At 41.2% G+C, this 17,044-nt stretch overlaps 1 protein-coding gene across 1 annotated transcript in view; it reads right to left on the bottom strand.

Moving 5' to 3' along the window:
• ADGRL3 (adhesion G protein-coupled receptor L3) overlaps positions 1-17,044 on the bottom strand; it is a 69,944-nt gene that overhangs the window by 41,094 nt on the left and 11,806 nt on the right. Inside the window, exons 4-6 of the mRNA XM_031553260.1 lie at positions 15,808-15,846; positions 2,028-2,211; positions 1,115-1,237 (exon numbers count right to left, since the gene is read on the bottom strand). Coding sequence (XP_031409120.1) covers positions 1,115-1,237; positions 2,028-2,211; positions 15,808-15,846 — 346 coding nt within the window. The remainder of the gene's footprint in view (positions 1-1,114; positions 1,238-2,027; positions 2,212-15,807; positions 15,847-17,044) is intronic.

Below are 17,044 nucleotides of genomic sequence, written 5' to 3'. Positions count from 1 at the left end.
TGCCAACACAATTCTCTTTCCCTACAAATCTTCTCCAAAGCTCCTGGTGAAATGCCTATCCCACTGGAATTCTGCTGCTCATTTTGGGTTTTACACCAACTCTAAAAGAAACACTGTTCTTTAAACCCTCCATTTCAAAGTATCAGAACCCACCAAGGAAGCCAATAGCAAAGCTCTCTTTCTGAGCCACTGAATCAAATTTTTCTCTCAGCAATTGTCTGAAATTTTGGCAGTTTTAATGCATCTAGTTCGGCTGTAATGCTGTCCTATTACTCCGTGTAGTGATCAAACTCTGCAACAGAGTGCTTTTCCCCTACATACAGCTTAATCTTGAAAAAACAGCCATCGCAAAATGCACACTCCTTGCAGAGCAGTAAAGTGACCGAATGAAGTATAAACTTTAAAGGAACTCATAAATAGGACCATGTTAGTCCCATCAGTAGAAAGCCTGGCAGTTTAAAGTTGGCCTACAATGAGGCTGGAGAGATCAACAAATGTATCTGCTCAAATTTCTGATCTGGAAATAAATAACTAGACAGCTTGAAGACTATTCATACACAGTATCATCTTAAATTTATGGTATATTAGTAGGTTCAAAACCTTCAGAGAGAAAGGCACTAAAGATGCAAACTCTTAACAGTTAATCAAGATTTTATGCCACGTTGGCCCATTATTAAGATTTGCTGCCATTGTTTCTTCCCTTTCCTTTCAGAAACTTGCATAGTGCCCCACTGTAAAGCAGGTTATTCATACAAGGCTCTTATTCCATGTGAAGGCTCTCACAGCAGATAACAGTAGTTAAAAGTACTTTTCTGGACGCAGCACTGTGCCCCAACAAATACATCGTGTAAGGATCTGGTGTATTTCTACCACTATATGATGCTTTTGAAGGCTGTCAGTCACTTGGCAACATAATACATTCCTTGTGAACCAATGTAGCCTTCAGTCAAGGGCTTGGGCAACTGACATTAACATTAACGTAAATATTAACAGAGTGACTAATACTAAACCTATAACTGGTTAAAAACAAAACAATAATTGCAAGCCATTCACAAACAATGCCTGAAGCACAACTGATGTAGAAGGCCAGCATGGCCAGAGGTGCTGTACTTACCATTTCGACCATTTTGTTTCAAGGTATTTGCCGAAAGTTGAATGGCACTCCCATGGCCCGTGTTCTGGGGAAACTTCAGATCTTCTAGATTGCCATCTGTGCTTAGTCTTGCAACTTCCAGCTCTGTTTGCAAGAGAGACCAACAGTAAGAAAAATCACTACTGAAAATAATCACCTACACAATACTTGAAATTTAAAAAATGGTGCTCCATGGTGACCATCTAAAAGTAGAAGAATCAAGTTACAAGGTTTCACACTAGACTCTTTCTTTCTAAATCTTTGCCCTGAAGAAATTTCAGATTTAATTAAAAAATAAAAAATCAAATAAATTCAGTAATCTGTGGAAGACAAAACACAACTAGTTCTTGTAAACAAGAACCTCAGGATATTAAGGACATGGTTAAAATGAAAATCTGAAAATGCTAGTTCTTTGCCATTGGCAATTGGTACTTTCTGTAAATGTTATCAGTTCTTGGGATCTGTATTCATAGAAGAAGAAAGAAGAGTTGTTCTCATTTTACATATGCACTGTGGGAGTTCTGGTGCTTTCCATCATGCTTGTTTTTTAATTAATATCAACAATCAGCCAAATAAAGACACGAATTTGTATGAAATGAAACACAATTGCATTTTGATGAACCATCTCCCTGTGAAGCAATACTCTCTGTGGTAGCACACATTTTGCACTTGAAGCCAGGAGTAATAAAGCCAGTTTAGGTTCTCTTTTCCCATGGGATTTCAAGGACAGGGAGCTATCTTATTCCCTTAGACTCTTTTGGAAACATTTCTAAGTTTTTCACACCAATGGCCAAGACACATCCAACGCTGATCTCCAGCTGAAGACTGAAGTCAGGTTTCACAACCCTTATTCTCCCCTCTGGTGCTCCCAGTATGTTTGGGCTCTGTCTCTTACGGATATTGTCGGTGTTTTCACGGACAATGTCAGTCTTCAGCAGGTTATCAGCCAGAACGAAGGCACTGTCCTCCACGGTGTCAAGCAATTTGGTGGCTGCACGTTGCTGTTCACTTGCATTCAGGTCCCTCCAGGCATTCAGAGCCTGTGGCTGCAGGAGGTTGTTCACCGTTTCCACCATGGCCTGCAAAGGAGAGGAACTGAGTAAGAAAGGGCGTGAGCAAACCTAGAGCACTTCTGAAACCTCTGACATATGCCCAGTTCTCTTCTCAACACACATAGTGACAGGACAGCACGTCTTTCCCCACCCACTGGGGCAGCCTACAATGAAGCTAGTCATCATTTACTGCATTAGATAAGAGTGGGAGGAAATCTTGATTTTACTTGATTTTCAGCTTCCACGACCATCAGTTCAGATTAAGAAGGAATTAAGAGTCAGGGATGGTGGAAGGGGGATGTGGAAATCCCTAAAGGAACATGCAGGAAAATATACTTCAAAAGCTATCTGTGAAGTAAGTTGCTGCTATCTGCTGCATTAAGATTCAGAAGCTGGGCTGGGACACTCATGGAAGTTCTCTAGTATCTATCCGCAAGGGCTAGGCTCCTTCCAGAGCACTTCCCACCACATAATCTCTAACAGGCACAGAGACATAGAAACAGTTAAGTTACATCCCTTCATCCAGAGAACAAGCAGGTGCCCATACAGATCTAGGTAAGATGTTCCATTTCAAATGTCTCAATCTGGGAAGGAGTCAGCCATCCAACAGGCCTGCCCCACAAAGAAACACTTCCATTGCCAGCTATCACTGACTGCATAAACCAACCATCCCTTTAAGATGAAGCTGTCACTTTCTGCATGCTGAAAGCATGGGCATCAAACCCATAGTTCTGTTCTTCAATACAGACAGTCCTGTGGGCTTTCTACATGCTGCAAGCCTAAAGGATACTCCGTGGCTCACCTTCATGGAAACACTTCAGTTTTTACTCCTGACTATCTCTAAACCCACCCTCAAGATGATGTATGAAAATAGATGTAGCATGGCCTGCTCTCTAGCAGAATCCTAAGGAAGAGCGTTACAATGGCAACACAAGGCACAATGAATTTAGGGCATCCTGACTCCCCCTCACCAGTCATGGTCAGATACAAACGTGCAAAGGAAGAATAAAATAGCACTGAATCAGAATAAAATTTTATTGTTGTATGCAGGTGACCTTCAGGAAGATTCAGCTACCACAATGTTCACAGAAAAGTGAAGGCAGCTGAGCCTGCCACTCCTGGTGCTTTTGATTCCAAAAAAGACGATTAACGGAGACAAGGTCATGAGCATCCTCATCCTAAATGTCCTTCAAGTTTAAAAGTTTCTCACACCACTGCAGCTCTTATTGGAAGACTGAACCAGAATTGCTTTGACAGTAAAAAGCCCATACTTTCCAACTTAACTCATGACAAAATAATTCATTTGTTCTTATGCCAAATCTCTCCTTTACCTTTAGTAGATCTTCCGCTACCTGGAGCTGCTGCCTTGGTTAAGAGGCATTTTTCCTGAGCGTCATAGCTTGGTTTCCAAAGGATAGAGCAGCCAGTGCTTCCACCACTGAAGCAAACTTAAATGGCTGAAAAGCTCTTCCTCTATTGCTACTGCAAAAAACTTTTTGTTGTGAAGTCTTTACAGTGCAAGACTGGAATCCCTTTCCCATTTGCTATTAAGTAGCACTCATTAGCCATAAATCAATTTCTTAAGTTGATTATTAAACACATATTCTTGAATAGTCTAAAAATCATCTTAACAAATGTGGTATGTACACAGGAAAAAATGGTTAACTTTAATTTAAATAAATACTAAAAATCCATAGCATTTCAGCATGCTTTTCTGGTGTTTTAAAATCTTGAAGTGTGATTGCTGCAGATCTTCATAAAATTCTGTGGTTTACTAAAGTAGCTTATCTCTTTGCATGCAGAAAGAAGGTGTTACTCTTTCACAGTGAGCAAAAACCTTGACTATTTTGCTGCGCAGGTTCTACACAACATGGTCTTTTCTTGCAAAGATCTTATAGTCCTGGAAAGCAGAATATGAGGATTTTTCTCCCCTTTCAATTTTACCATGCAGGCTACAATTTGCCTTACATCCATTCAGCTCAGCTACTAATGTTGTTTTAAAATCTCTATTAAAACAACATGCTAGATACTTTTATCAATATCTGAACAGTGGAAATTGTCACTGCAGCAGATCTAGCTTCTGGCTCTGGATGGAAAGGTAATGTCTATTTGTCTAAACATGAAACAGATGCCAAGATATTTCTGCTATAGCAAAACACATGCTGCAAAGATTTTTCCTCAGAAAAGTAGTATATATACAATTTTTATTTTTTTTAACAAAGTATGTGTGCATACGAAGCCTGATAGAGAACTTCACTTAGACCTTATGTGCCACCTTCTGCACAGTGTGTTGTGTTCTCCATCTAAGAAGCATCTTCAAGTGACAAGCCTGAAAACAGTCACTTCTTGTCACCCTGGATCCAGGGCCTAACTCTAAACCTCCTGAAGGATTTCCAAGGACTTCAGTTCAGGTCCCTAACACATATCTGAGCAAGTTGGTAGACTGTCATCATTGGCAATACATCCGAGATGAATTTAGTCCATTGCTTTTCCCAGAGGGTCAATCCCCTCACCTGCCTCAGTGCATTAATCAAGTGTTCCCCACATTATATTTCTGAGTGCAGCACTTCATTATGGCTGAGTGCTGTGAGCTGAAGCCAAGGAGATGAGGTGCTAATGAAATGTTTGCATTTTGGACAGGAGCTGAGGTAGGTGTTTAAATGAAACAAAACAGCTGTTAAAGCAACAGTGTCTCTTGAGAAACAGATGCCAACTGGGAAAAGTTGGATAGGAGAAAGGGAACTGTGGGAAAGCAGGCACATGGGACACAGACTGGCCTATGTCTTTGCATTTTGCTGAGATTTAGGTTGGTTTGCCACCAGCTTCAACGACTTTGTGGACTGATGAAGCTCTAGCAAAGAAGCAACAGTGCCAGTCTCTCAGTAAAGCCTCTCAGATACAAGCAGGATTAGCCCTGACAAAGGATCTTTGAAATGAGGAAGACATGAGATAGGTGCTCCTGGGAGCTGATGACTTGATGAGTGTCACCTGAGACCCTGGGTGACCTTGATGGAGCTGGGGGTTTTCAAAGGGAGCAAAGAAAGTTCTGATCTAGTTCTGCACATCTACCTCACTGAAGACCTTGTCTCTTTCCCATTCTAAAGCTTTTCTGCTGCTGTGGTTTTCTTCTCTTCCAAACACAGCTCAACAGGGTGAACAACTTTCAAGGGAACCATGGCATACTTGTGAGCCTCAGACAAAACAAAAGTATGGGCTCCAGCATATCTCAACGTCCCCTACAATACAGAAAAAAGGAAAAAAAACCTGCAAAACCCAATGCCACGGTTGCTGGGGTTTAAATAATGAAAAGCATAAGTAGTATGTATATACCCAGGGAGAACTATAAAAGTAACAGAAATTACAAGGAGGGAGATCTTGAGAAGTGTGAACAAATGAAGGAAGAAGAGCACTGCACAATGGAGACAGGAAAGAAGACTTTCCATCTGTCTTTTTATCCTGCGATGTGTAGGTGTGGCTCTATGCTAAGATATTAGGCTACCTATATATTAAATACTAAACTCCCTAAACACAAGCTCGTGAAGAACAAGCATCCTGGGTCAGATGAAAGGTCGAATGTGTCTAATACACTATCTCCAACAGTAACTACAATTGGACAAATCAAGTATAGAAGACAAAATCCATGGTGGAGAACTCTTTTACTATTAGATATATAGCACCAAAGAGTGTAATTTCAACATAAATAAATGTTATAAACTGCAGAGGGATTTTTTTTCCCCAAAAATAAGCACATATGGCTCATGATTTTTTGATTTTGTCCTGAGGTGACAAAACAGAAACAAAATGTAAAGCTACCTTCTCAGATACTTATAAAACGTTATTAAAAGATGTGTTGTTGAAAGGTAACTTAAAGTCTTCAGTAACTATGCATTCCTAAAGGGGATCACGTATATCCCACTGATTTCTTTTCTGACAGCTGCTTCATCCTGTAAAACTGAAGTTTGCTTTTCTACCTATTTTTATGTTCTGCCCCTCTAGAAATACTTGGTCAAAACACATGACTGTGTGACACACAATTTAAACCTAAGAGGGAGGATATATCCAGTGACACCACACCCATTGGCTTATCTCTCATCATACAAAACCCAAAGCATTACCCTTTGACAAAAATAGATTCTGTAATGTAAAATCTGTCTTTACATGGGAATTGAACCCGGAAATCACCTAAAGATGTTAGTCCTACTAATCTCATTGTCAAATTTGGGACTGGAGCTCATTGTGCCCTGTTGTTTAAGCACAGCAACCCTAACCTTAGAAGAACAGCAGCTCTCCTCCAGTCAAGTCCTAAGGGTGCTATATTCTAAATCTTTATAGTTTACTTTGTCCTCTTGCTGAGCAGTTGACAGAGGGGAAAAAAAAAAAAACACAAAAAATACCCACCAATGAACTGAGTGTTAGAGCACGTTTTCAAGGGTATGTGAGAAAATACCTCTTTATGCCAAATGAATACCAGCAGGCCCCTCAGGGAATACTGGTTGAGTCCCTCTGCAGAGTAATTTTCAAATTCACAGTTCATCCTTCTTTGCAACACAGCACCTCCTTAAGAAAAGACTGAAAACGAACTATAAATTATTTTGCAAGTAACTTAGATCAAGGCCTCAGCTCCTATAGCAGCTCCGGCATTAAAGCACCACTTTTGCAATGACATCTCTAATTAAAAGAAATGCATTTTATAACTTTTAAAGTCCAATCTCACACTGCTAACACTAGTCTTCCTTGACCTGAAGGGAATATTTGATGCAATGCACTTTCAAAAATTAGTACAGAAGGAGCTACGTCAATAAAGCTGTGCTTTGCACTGGTATACTAAAGTCAAAACTGATGTGTGAAACAAGCAGTGCTTGTAAAATTACCCCTGTACAAAAACTGTTTGTTGGCATAGTTTGCTGAGAAAAGCCTTCTCACCCTTTCTTAGAACAGTGGTGCTAAGGCCACAGAGAGCAACCACAAAGTTACAGCCTTAGACTGTGCTTTGTCTGAAGTTCTGGTCCTGACTGATGCCTCTGGGTGCTACTCCAAAACAAGTGCATCATCATCTTTATTCAAAGCATGCACAAAACATTATTATCTCACTTTTTAATAGCAGCCTGAGGTTTTATGGTAAACTGGTGGAGGAAAAAAAGTATGAAAACCCTTTAAGGTCTAAAGTGCACAGTGAATATGAAAAATACTTCAGACAGTAGATGTTCTGAAATGTAGGTATGGTTCAGTGATCACAATATTATGCTCCTCTTTTTCCCTTTCCCTACTAGAAACAGGGAGTGCTTTAAAAGAGCTTACCTGCCTTCAAGAACAGCTAATTTTTCTCTGTATTCAAATGAAACACACAGTGCCAAAACAACCCCCTTTTTAAGCTATCAATATTTGCAAACCTCCAAAGTAATTGAGTTAAAGGCACAATCGATGCCGCTGATGACAAATTCTGCTGGAAGTTTGCAATTGTTGCCTCTGGCCAGAAAAAGCTCCAGTAAAAGAGGAGCTCCCATTAACTCTAAATATACCTGGTGCAGCCTAAATGGACACCCAGGTAAGAAGACCTGGATGAAAGCAGGTATTTGGGCACATAAGGAAAGCCAGCCTTGGCAAGGTTATTACACTGAGATGTTTGGTCTTAAAGTGACAAATGAATGACACCCTGATCCCTCTGCAGCAAGAAATGCACATGCTGAAGCAGTTATCTGTTATGTGGGGAAAAATAAGCGCACGTGTTACTTCTTCAGATCCCAAAACAAGGAAAATGTTGTCTTGGCTAAATAATGATATTACATCCTCTTTCTTAGCTGAGATGTGTATTCAAATCTGTCTGACAAGGCTCTCTGCTCTCCAATGGTTCTTCTTCCTGTCATTTGTTCTTCTAATTCCAAATTAAAATGTCTCCAGTCAAAGCACAAGAACACAGCTTACAGGGAAGCCCAGCCAGTCTAAGGCTTTTTCCAAAACAATTTGGTCATCGTAAAACATCTGTTATTCACTGAAATGGACAGGCACATATTTAAATTGAATCTAGCTTAACCACAACAAGAAGTTAAAAAAGAAACTAGATTATTAGCGTACATACTGCTAATCTCCACTTCTGCCTTCGGAACTAACCCAGAGGCACCAGTCTACACCTACTGCCAAAGTAGGTGACTGACAACCAATAGCATCAGTTTCAGTGAACTGAACCAAAACCCACAGTTACAACTCATGGTGAAAGCAAATGGAGATCCTCCTCTGACACTGCAGAGAAATTTCTAAAGTGATTCCATAGATTCAGGGGAAAAACTGTTTCTGCTGTCAGTGCAAGAACTATAGGAAATAGCCTGAATTTCAGTGGCACTGGGAACTCAATGCACTGAGAATAAAGGTACTGACCTTTATTAAAATCAGGTCATCTACAAAACGCTTAAGTATGGAATTAATGGTCTTGCACTAGGCATGCAAGGTTTGCAATCTTGGCCCTGAACTACTAATAATCTCCTAATGAGAGCACAGAAGAAAAAAAAAAAAAAAAAGGACATCAGAGAAATAAAAGAAGGTTACAAATTACAGGTTATGGCTTTGCTTTGCTTAGTATACGAGGAAGAATATTTTAAGGTCAGAAGGCTTTAGGTAGGACTGAAATAAAAGGAATTGATTGCCAAGAAGGAAATAACATACGATCTATTTCATCTAATGAGATCTTCCTTACAGAATAAGCTGAGAACTGCATTTATGAATCACCTGTTTTTGCTGCCCTACTGTTTGGGATGAGGGACCATACAAGCAACTGCTAGAATAATCACACAGGAGAAGTGAGCAAAGATGTAGAAAGAAAGGAAAATGCAAACGATAAACGCTTGTTTGATGAAATATCCATAGCCTTCAAGGGAACTCCTAGGGCATCTGCGAAATTCATCTTTTCTCCCTGTGGTCCAAATCAAAGGGACATCTCCCACTGGTCTCTACAGCAATTCACACTGAGACTTTCTGCTGTGCCTCCAGGCTTAAGGGCTGACTCAGCCTTAAGCAGAAAGCGAGTACACAGTAACACAGAAAATATTAGATTTTTTTTCAGTTTTGCTGTTACATGTGAGAGTATTACTGCACATGAAGCTTAGTTGTAGGTGGAGGAATCTGTGGTCACATTCCAATATCCACATGAAAAATTTTGGACTCCAGTGACAAACCAAAGGTTGCTGCTTTGAACCTCCTCTCCCCTAACAGGCTCAATGCAGCAGAAACACACAGGGTGGGGATTTATATTTTTGCTCTTACTGACATAAATCAAGTGCGGGTCTATCAAGCTGTGAAGTATATTAAGTTCACAGAGTTTTTACAAAGGGCTGCCCAAGCACTGAACCCTGCTGTGTGTCACACTTCTTTCAGATGTCCTTTTAATTACATTAAATGAAAGTCCGGAGCACTTTGATGCTTATAGCCAAACATCTAGATACCTTGAAAAAGCTGCTAAAAGTACTCCCCATAGCTACAGTTAATATACTACATTGTATGCACACTGCTAGCCAATTTATTCCAGCCACTTCAACAACGATACCTTTCCTGACAGGCTGTGCAGAATAGCATCAGGAGTCGAGCGAGGCACAAATCATTAGAGGACTCTGAAAGTTGTTTGACACGCACCGCAGAGCTCTTTGTCATACAGCCAATTAAGTGACCAAACAAGGAACTTGAAAATCCTCATTAATTTGCCCCTTTCTTTATAAATGGAGGTTAGAGTCTTTCTTGTTGCAGGCACAACAAGAACACAACTAAATGTGGCATAATTCAATTTATTCTCTGTCTCAAGAGCTTCTTTCGTTTAGTCTTCACAGAAGTTGAGGCCAGCTGGGCAAACAAGCAAGCAAGAAGTAGGAAAAACAGAATTAATCCACTTTAAATACTACTGGCAAAGTCCCAGACACACCTTTTATCTGCTAAGAGCTACTAAGTTTGCAAAGAAAAAAAAAAATCTCCTCTTTTCCTCAGCTCTAAACTTAATGCCTTTGAACTTTTTGGGGGAAAGTCTTTCATTTTTGCTTAGTACAGCAATTCAAACAGCCTATGATAGAAGTATGAAGCATACAGAAAACTTCCAAGAGAACAAGCACGATTCTGATGGCAGTCACCTGCCATCTGCCACCTTGACCCTGCCAGAGGCTCAGTGCTGGCCTGGTTGGTGGCTCTGATGATATCTGTACCCAGAAGTTTGTGGTCTTTCTGGATCAGGTGGCACCTCCACCAAAAAGAAGAATGGGAACCTCCTGGGAAGTTTCTGACTTCTGCAATGTCTCTCAAATGCAGCACACAGTTATGTACAGGAAGGGGTTGCTGGTTGGCACTGCAGTGAAAGACATCAGTTTCATGATGTCCCCAAGCTCCAGCCCAAAAATCCAAGAAAAGCAAGTAGGTGAGCTCAGACTGTAATCAAGTGCACATCTGTGCTTGAGAGAACTCCGCATGACTCTGCATGCTTGGTCTCCATGGTATGAGCCTTTATTAAGCTCTTGTTTCCACCTACTAAATCTTACAGCAAACTTCTATATTTTTTCCCATGTTAATAGGGCCTCATTTACTGTACTGACTGTTCATATTTCTCTTTTCTTTACTGTCCTTCCTGTGTATCCAGAAGCCAGGGGAATTGGTTTGATTTGGGAAACTACAGGCCAGGCAGCCTCACATCTGTCTCTGGAAAGGTGATGGAACAGCTTGTTCTAGATGCCTTCTCCAAGCAATTGGAAGAGAAAAAGGTTATCAGGAATAGTCAGCATGGATTCACCAAGGGAAAATTGCACTCGATCAACCTCACAGCCTTCTACAATGGCATCACCAGATAAGTAGATGGGGGGAGAGCAGTGGAAGTCATCTACCTTGACTTCAGCAAGGCTTTTGATACTGTCTCTCATGACATCCTGATAATGAAGCTGAGAAAGATAGATGATTGGATGGTGAGGTCTGCTGAGAACTGGCTGACTGGCTGAGCTCAGAGGGTTGTGATCAGTGGGGCAGAGTCTGGTTGGAGATCTTTAACTAGTGGTGCTCCCCAGGGGTTTGTGCTGGGTCCAGTCTTGTTCAACATCTTCATCAATGACCTTGATGAGGGGATAGTGGCCACCCTCAGTAAGTATGCTGATGATACAAAGCTGGGAGGAGTGGCTGACACACCTGAAGGCTGTGCTGCCATTCAGTGAGACCTGGACAGATTGGAGAGCTGAGCAGCAATAAATCAGATGAAGTTTAACAAGAGCAAGTGTAGAGTCTTGCTCCTGGGAAGGAATAACCATGAGTATAGGTTGGAGTATGACCTGCTGGAGAGGAGCTCTGTGGAGAAGGACTCAGGGGATCTTGGTGGATGATAGGTTGGCCATGAGCCAGCAGTGTTTCCTGGTAGCCAAGAAGGCCAATGGGATCCTGGGGTACATTAAAAGGAGCATGGCCTTCGGAGGCGATCCTCCCCCTCTACTCTGCCCTGGTCAGGCCTCACCTGGAGTACTGTATCCAGTTCTGGGCTCCCCAGTACAAAAATCATAGAATCACAGAATCACAGAATCACAGAATTGTAGGGGTTGGAAGGGACCTCCAGAGATCATCGAGACCAACCCCCCTGCCAAAGCAGGTTCCCTACACCAGGTCGCACAGGTAGGCGTCCAGGCGAGACTTGAATATCTCCAGAGAAGGAGACTCCACAACCTCCCTGGGCAGCCTGTTCCAGTGCTCCGTCACCCTCACCGTGAAGAAGTTCTTACGCACATTCGTGCAAAACTTCCTGTGCTGCAGCTTATGTCCGTTTCCCCTCGTCCTGTCTCCACGTACCACTGAAAAGAGACTGGCCTCACCACTATGGCCGCCACATCTCAGATATTTATAAACCTGGATCAGGTCCCCTCTCAGTCTTCTTTAAAAAATGATAGGAGAGAGTCCAGCACAGGGCCACAAAGATGATAAAGGGCCTGGAATATCTCCCCTACGAGGAAAGGCTGAGTGAACTGTTCAGCCTTGAGAAAAGAAGACTGAGAGGGGATCTTATTAATGTTTATAAATATGTTAAGAATGGGAGTCAATGGGACATGGCTAACCTCTTTTCAGTGGTTTGTAGGGACAGGTCAAAGGGAAACAGCCATTAACTTGAGCACAGGAAGTTCTGCACCAATATGTGAAGGAACTTCTTCATGGTAAGAGTAACAAAGCACTAGAAAAGGCTGCCCAGGGAAGTTGATTCACCCCATGGAGGGTGGATTCTCCTTCTCTGGAGATATTCAAGACGCGCCTGGATGCCTACCTGCGCAACCTGCTGTGGGGAGCCTGCTTTGCAGGGGAACTGAACTTGATGACCTCTGGAGGTCCTTTCCAGCCCTTACAATTCTGCGATTCTGCGAATGTGCCCAAAGCTTTTTAAGATGAGAAACTGAGAAACAGCACATTTGTGTCACTTGCTGATGAGCATGGAAGAAATCTCTGACACCAATTTCAATTTCACAGTCCTCAAAAGACAAATGCTGAGTGTTTTCTACTACTCCAAAGCCTCAATGTAAGGAGAAAGATCTTTGGAAAAATGAACAAACATCAACTCTAAAAGAAATTCAGAAAATTCTTATTGGTTTATGTCACATACCAGTCATCAAATGAGGCTACAGCCATCAAATGTGTCATCTGTTGTGACTCACTCTCTTGCACAATTATTTTGTCATTCCTTTCCCAAAATAGAGCGCCAAGAACAGTGTGTTGCATAAAGGTGGGCTTGATCATACAGGGAGACAGTTTCAAGAGGAATCTGTGCGCAGATCATTCTCAGCCACCGAAAAGTCAGACACCTGGCCTAAAACACTCCTTAGCCAGTGGAACACCTTTCCAAGCTTGCTCCAACCATACCGGACATCCACCTCAGCAATATCACCTTCTCTAGTGTCTCTTAATATTCCAAGTTAAAGCTCCTGTGGAAGTTTTTTAAATGTCACTGAGATGGACAAATCCCCAAGTGGCTGTCCTGTTATTCTATTAACATGCATTATTGCATCACCCATTAGATTGGTTATTATTTTTTTGAGAGGAAAAACCATCATTTATCACATTTTCCACTAAAGGAGGGGGTTCTGTAAGCTCTGTCTTCAGTAAAAAAAAAATTCCTGAGCTTATAACTCAAGAAATATTGTAGCACTGTTCAGACAAATCTAACTGATTATTTGTTTAAAATATGGTATTACCAAGAAAGATAAGGTGACAATCTGATACTGCATTCTCACAATCTAATCTTTGACTAACTCACAAGATTACCAGCTTATTTAAATTATTAATTTACTATGGGCTGAAGAGGGCTTTACAACTCAACCGCCACAAGTTTGTCAGCCCCAATAAACCATTGAGACAGATACTAGTAATTATTATCTTCTCAAGTTACTCTCTCTTTTCTCAAATCCACCTGTTTTTCAGTTGTACTTTTGATTTTACAGTTAGTGGGCATCTCTCATATAAACTTTGCACTGTGTTTTTCTTTGTCTAATGAGGATTGAACTACACATCAACACATACAACAGCCCTGTGTGTTGCATTCAGTCATCAACACTCTTCATGACAAAGAGATTAGCACAAGGAGATCATGTCAGAAAGGCTGAAAACTCAAGCTTAATCTCACTGGTGACATATTTCCAGGAACTTTCCACCTTCTATTAACTTCAAAAAGTCCAGGCCTTCCCCATTTAAATTATTTTGAAAAAGCTCTGCAAAGCTGCCTTTGACAGTTGAGACATTTCACTGCCTGTGAAACATAAGTGGCATGTAACAGGAATATGTGCAGTCACATTCAGTTGTTATTACAGATAAACTCCCCCCCACAAGATTTTTTTGTGACTTTAGCTACATGGTTTGCAAATGGAAACATACTATAAGAAAATATGTCTAGATACATTATTTTACCCCCATATAATACAAAGTAGAGTCGAAAGGTTCAATTAGGTCATCCAATTCATTCTTCAAGTCCTCCATTACCAGACTGTCCTTTTCAATACATTTACCAGCTTTCTCCATATTTATACTAAACAGCTCAGGCAATGAGCTTTCATCAGCTTCGGTCTGCTAAAGTGGTAGGCAAATGATTAATGTTTAAACACACCAGTAGCCTTTCCAAGTGAAAGGCAAGGAGTCCTTGAAATTAAGGATAAGTTTAAGTTTGTGCAGAATTCAGATTGTATTCTATCAGTGCCAAGCTTTTGTAGAGTATATTATGTCCACTATTCACTACTGTTTGAAAGAAGACAAAAAGACCAGGAGCATGCATTGAGTCTGCAGAATGTTCCTGTGCAGCTAGGGCAGCACCCAAGATCCCTGACAGGGTTGCATGAACCATGGTCAAGCCAGCCTAACCACATTTACACTCTTACCAATAGACAAGACAGCTAGCTGGAGAGCAAGTAATGCAGTGCAAACGTTCCTTAAAATACTAGTTACCTTCTCAGGGATCTTAAGAAAGGCCAGACCAGCCACAATATGTATAATTTCACAATTCGTCTTTATCCATTAATGTATAAGGAAGGAAATAGATGAGAGATGGCTTTCTGGCACAACCATATCCAAAGGAAATACATGCAGGCTACCAGCACAGAGGTGTACTGTTATATTTAATGCCCTAGAAATCTAAACCACCTAATCCCACACGCTAAATGAAGCATGTACTCATAAAATAAAGTCAATATGGGCTGTAGGAAGCTTGACTTTGCAGAAATAGAGCAGGTATAGGCAGTCCCTTCCAGAAATGTGGGTTTCACTTTCACACTTGTTTTGCATACACATATGAATAATGACCAACCATCCATAAGTACAACACTGAAGTCCATAAGCATAAGACAGAAATTAGGGGGTAAAACATTCACATTTCTTAAAGCAGTATTAACTCACCCATAGTATACAAACAGCTTTATATAAAAGTCACTGGAGCAAATGCTATAAAAGCCTAGGTGACAGGATAAATAATGTCATAAGCCAAGACCTCACTCTTGTAAAGACTACAAGTAGTCTTTCCAAGACACTGGGTCTTGACTTTATTCACGTTAAACACAATGCAAGCCTGCAAAATTCAGGCTGCAGCTGGGTGAACTTTATGGGACGTTATGTTCCTAATCCTATATTTAGTTTTCAGCACTCTCCTCCTTCTTACATCCCTCTGTGAGGGCACTGCATTTCATTATGATTCTACCTCCTCCCTTATGCCAAGTGCTGCAATTTTGAATTGTTTCTAAATTTGCAAGTGCAAGAGGAGAAGGAGGAAAACCAAGAATATGCATACAGCCATTATTTGAGTAACATGTTGCAAGTGAAATCCAACTGGTTTGGAAACATCTTTGTGAGCAGGACTTCAGCATTCTTTATGCACCCATATAGTTCTGCTTACTGCAATGGCTGAACGGGTCTCGGCAGAACTCTTTTTATTTTCTCCCACATTTTTCTTTCCCCCCCAAGAGCTTTTTTCCCAAATTTAAGTCTGTGGAACTGGGCAAGTGTGGAGGGAAAATGAATAATTGACAGGTCATATTATCCTGTAACCTTAACCTTAAAGCTTGCTGCCACAAAGACAGTAAAAATCAGATTGACAGACAAGAACCACTTCACAGTCATTCAGTCAAACAACTGGACGTGTATTAAAAACACAAGAAATACCTGGACATAGGCCCTGCAAGAGCGCTCCCTTTTCTGAAGCTGAGTCCAAAAAGACAGCAGATTAAAGACGGAATAGAAAAACAAGTTAGTGACAGAACAAGGGGAAAAAATTGAAGAAAATGCCTAAGCAAAACACCTCATTTCTCTTTTAAACAGCTCCTAAAACCAAACCAAACCAAAGGAAATGTGTGAGTTAGGCAGCGGTGGAAGGCAGGAAGGATGGGATCCAGAAATACAGGTTAGTCCTTTTTCAGTAAAGCCCACACATGCAACTTTGCAAGAGCAGCTGTTAGACAGTGGGAGAAGTAAGGTGGAGGTACTTGAGAGACCACCTTTCCTTGGAAAGCACGTGATATTCCCATGTCAAACAAGGCTAGAAAAGATGAGCTAACTAATGAGAGAGGTGTGGGTTCTGTGCAGTTGGAGAGTGCTGATGGCATGTTGAGATGTAGCAGAGCTTTGGACAAGCAGGGAGCAAGCTGTATGCAGGATGGTGGTGGGGACTCATCCTGACATGCCTGCTTTATTGTCTGGTTCCAGGCAGAGCCTCTCATGGCCTAGCTTTATGGTCATGCCTAGAACTGCAGGAGAGTGTATTGCCCAGAGATTCTGAATGCATAAAGGGCCACCTAAGAGGTTACAAAAGAATGAAATGCGGATCAGATTTAATGTTTCCAGTTGAGACCATTTTCTCCTCTTTAGATTAAACTGCTTCTTAAGGGCTAACCTTTCCAGTTTTCTTTCACATTGAGTTGTCCTTTCCTTTGTAATTACTGGGCCTAAACACTTCATATGCTGAATAGCTTTTCCATAAAGAATCCCACCTTTATAATAAGAGCCACATTTAAGACTGTACGTTGATATGTACCTGCATGCCTCCTACCAGATAACTGCACTTCAGCGTGCCGTGAAATTTAAACAGGCACTTATTTACCTCAATGGGACTTAGCAGGCTGTCTGCAACAATGAGCAAACATGAGACTGCTCTGCAACAGTGCAACTAAAGTCTGGCTGCTCAGAGCCACTGTCTTTGCTGGGTTGTGTTTTGCAGATCTACCTGGGTTGAAAATGGAAATGGAGAATCTCCAGGGAGATTAGGGGGTGACATGTGCTCTCAACTCATGGCACTGCCATCCCATTAGTACAACTCAGAGCCAGATTTGTCCCTGAGAGTTCTGAGGCTCCAAAACAAACAAAATACACTGAGGTATTGTGCAATGCCTAATTTCAATTTCTA

This window comes from Meleagris gallopavo, chromosome 4 (genome assembly GCF_000146605.3).
Source record: "Meleagris gallopavo isolate NT-WF06-2002-E0010 breed Aviagen turkey brand Nicholas breeding stock chromosome 4, Turkey_5.1, whole genome shotgun sequence".
Lineage (NCBI taxonomy): Eukaryota > Metazoa > Chordata > Aves > Galliformes > Phasianidae > Meleagris > Meleagris gallopavo.
The sequence above is the reverse complement of the archived record's forward strand: the minus strand, read 5'-3'. Positions and strand labels throughout refer to the sequence as shown.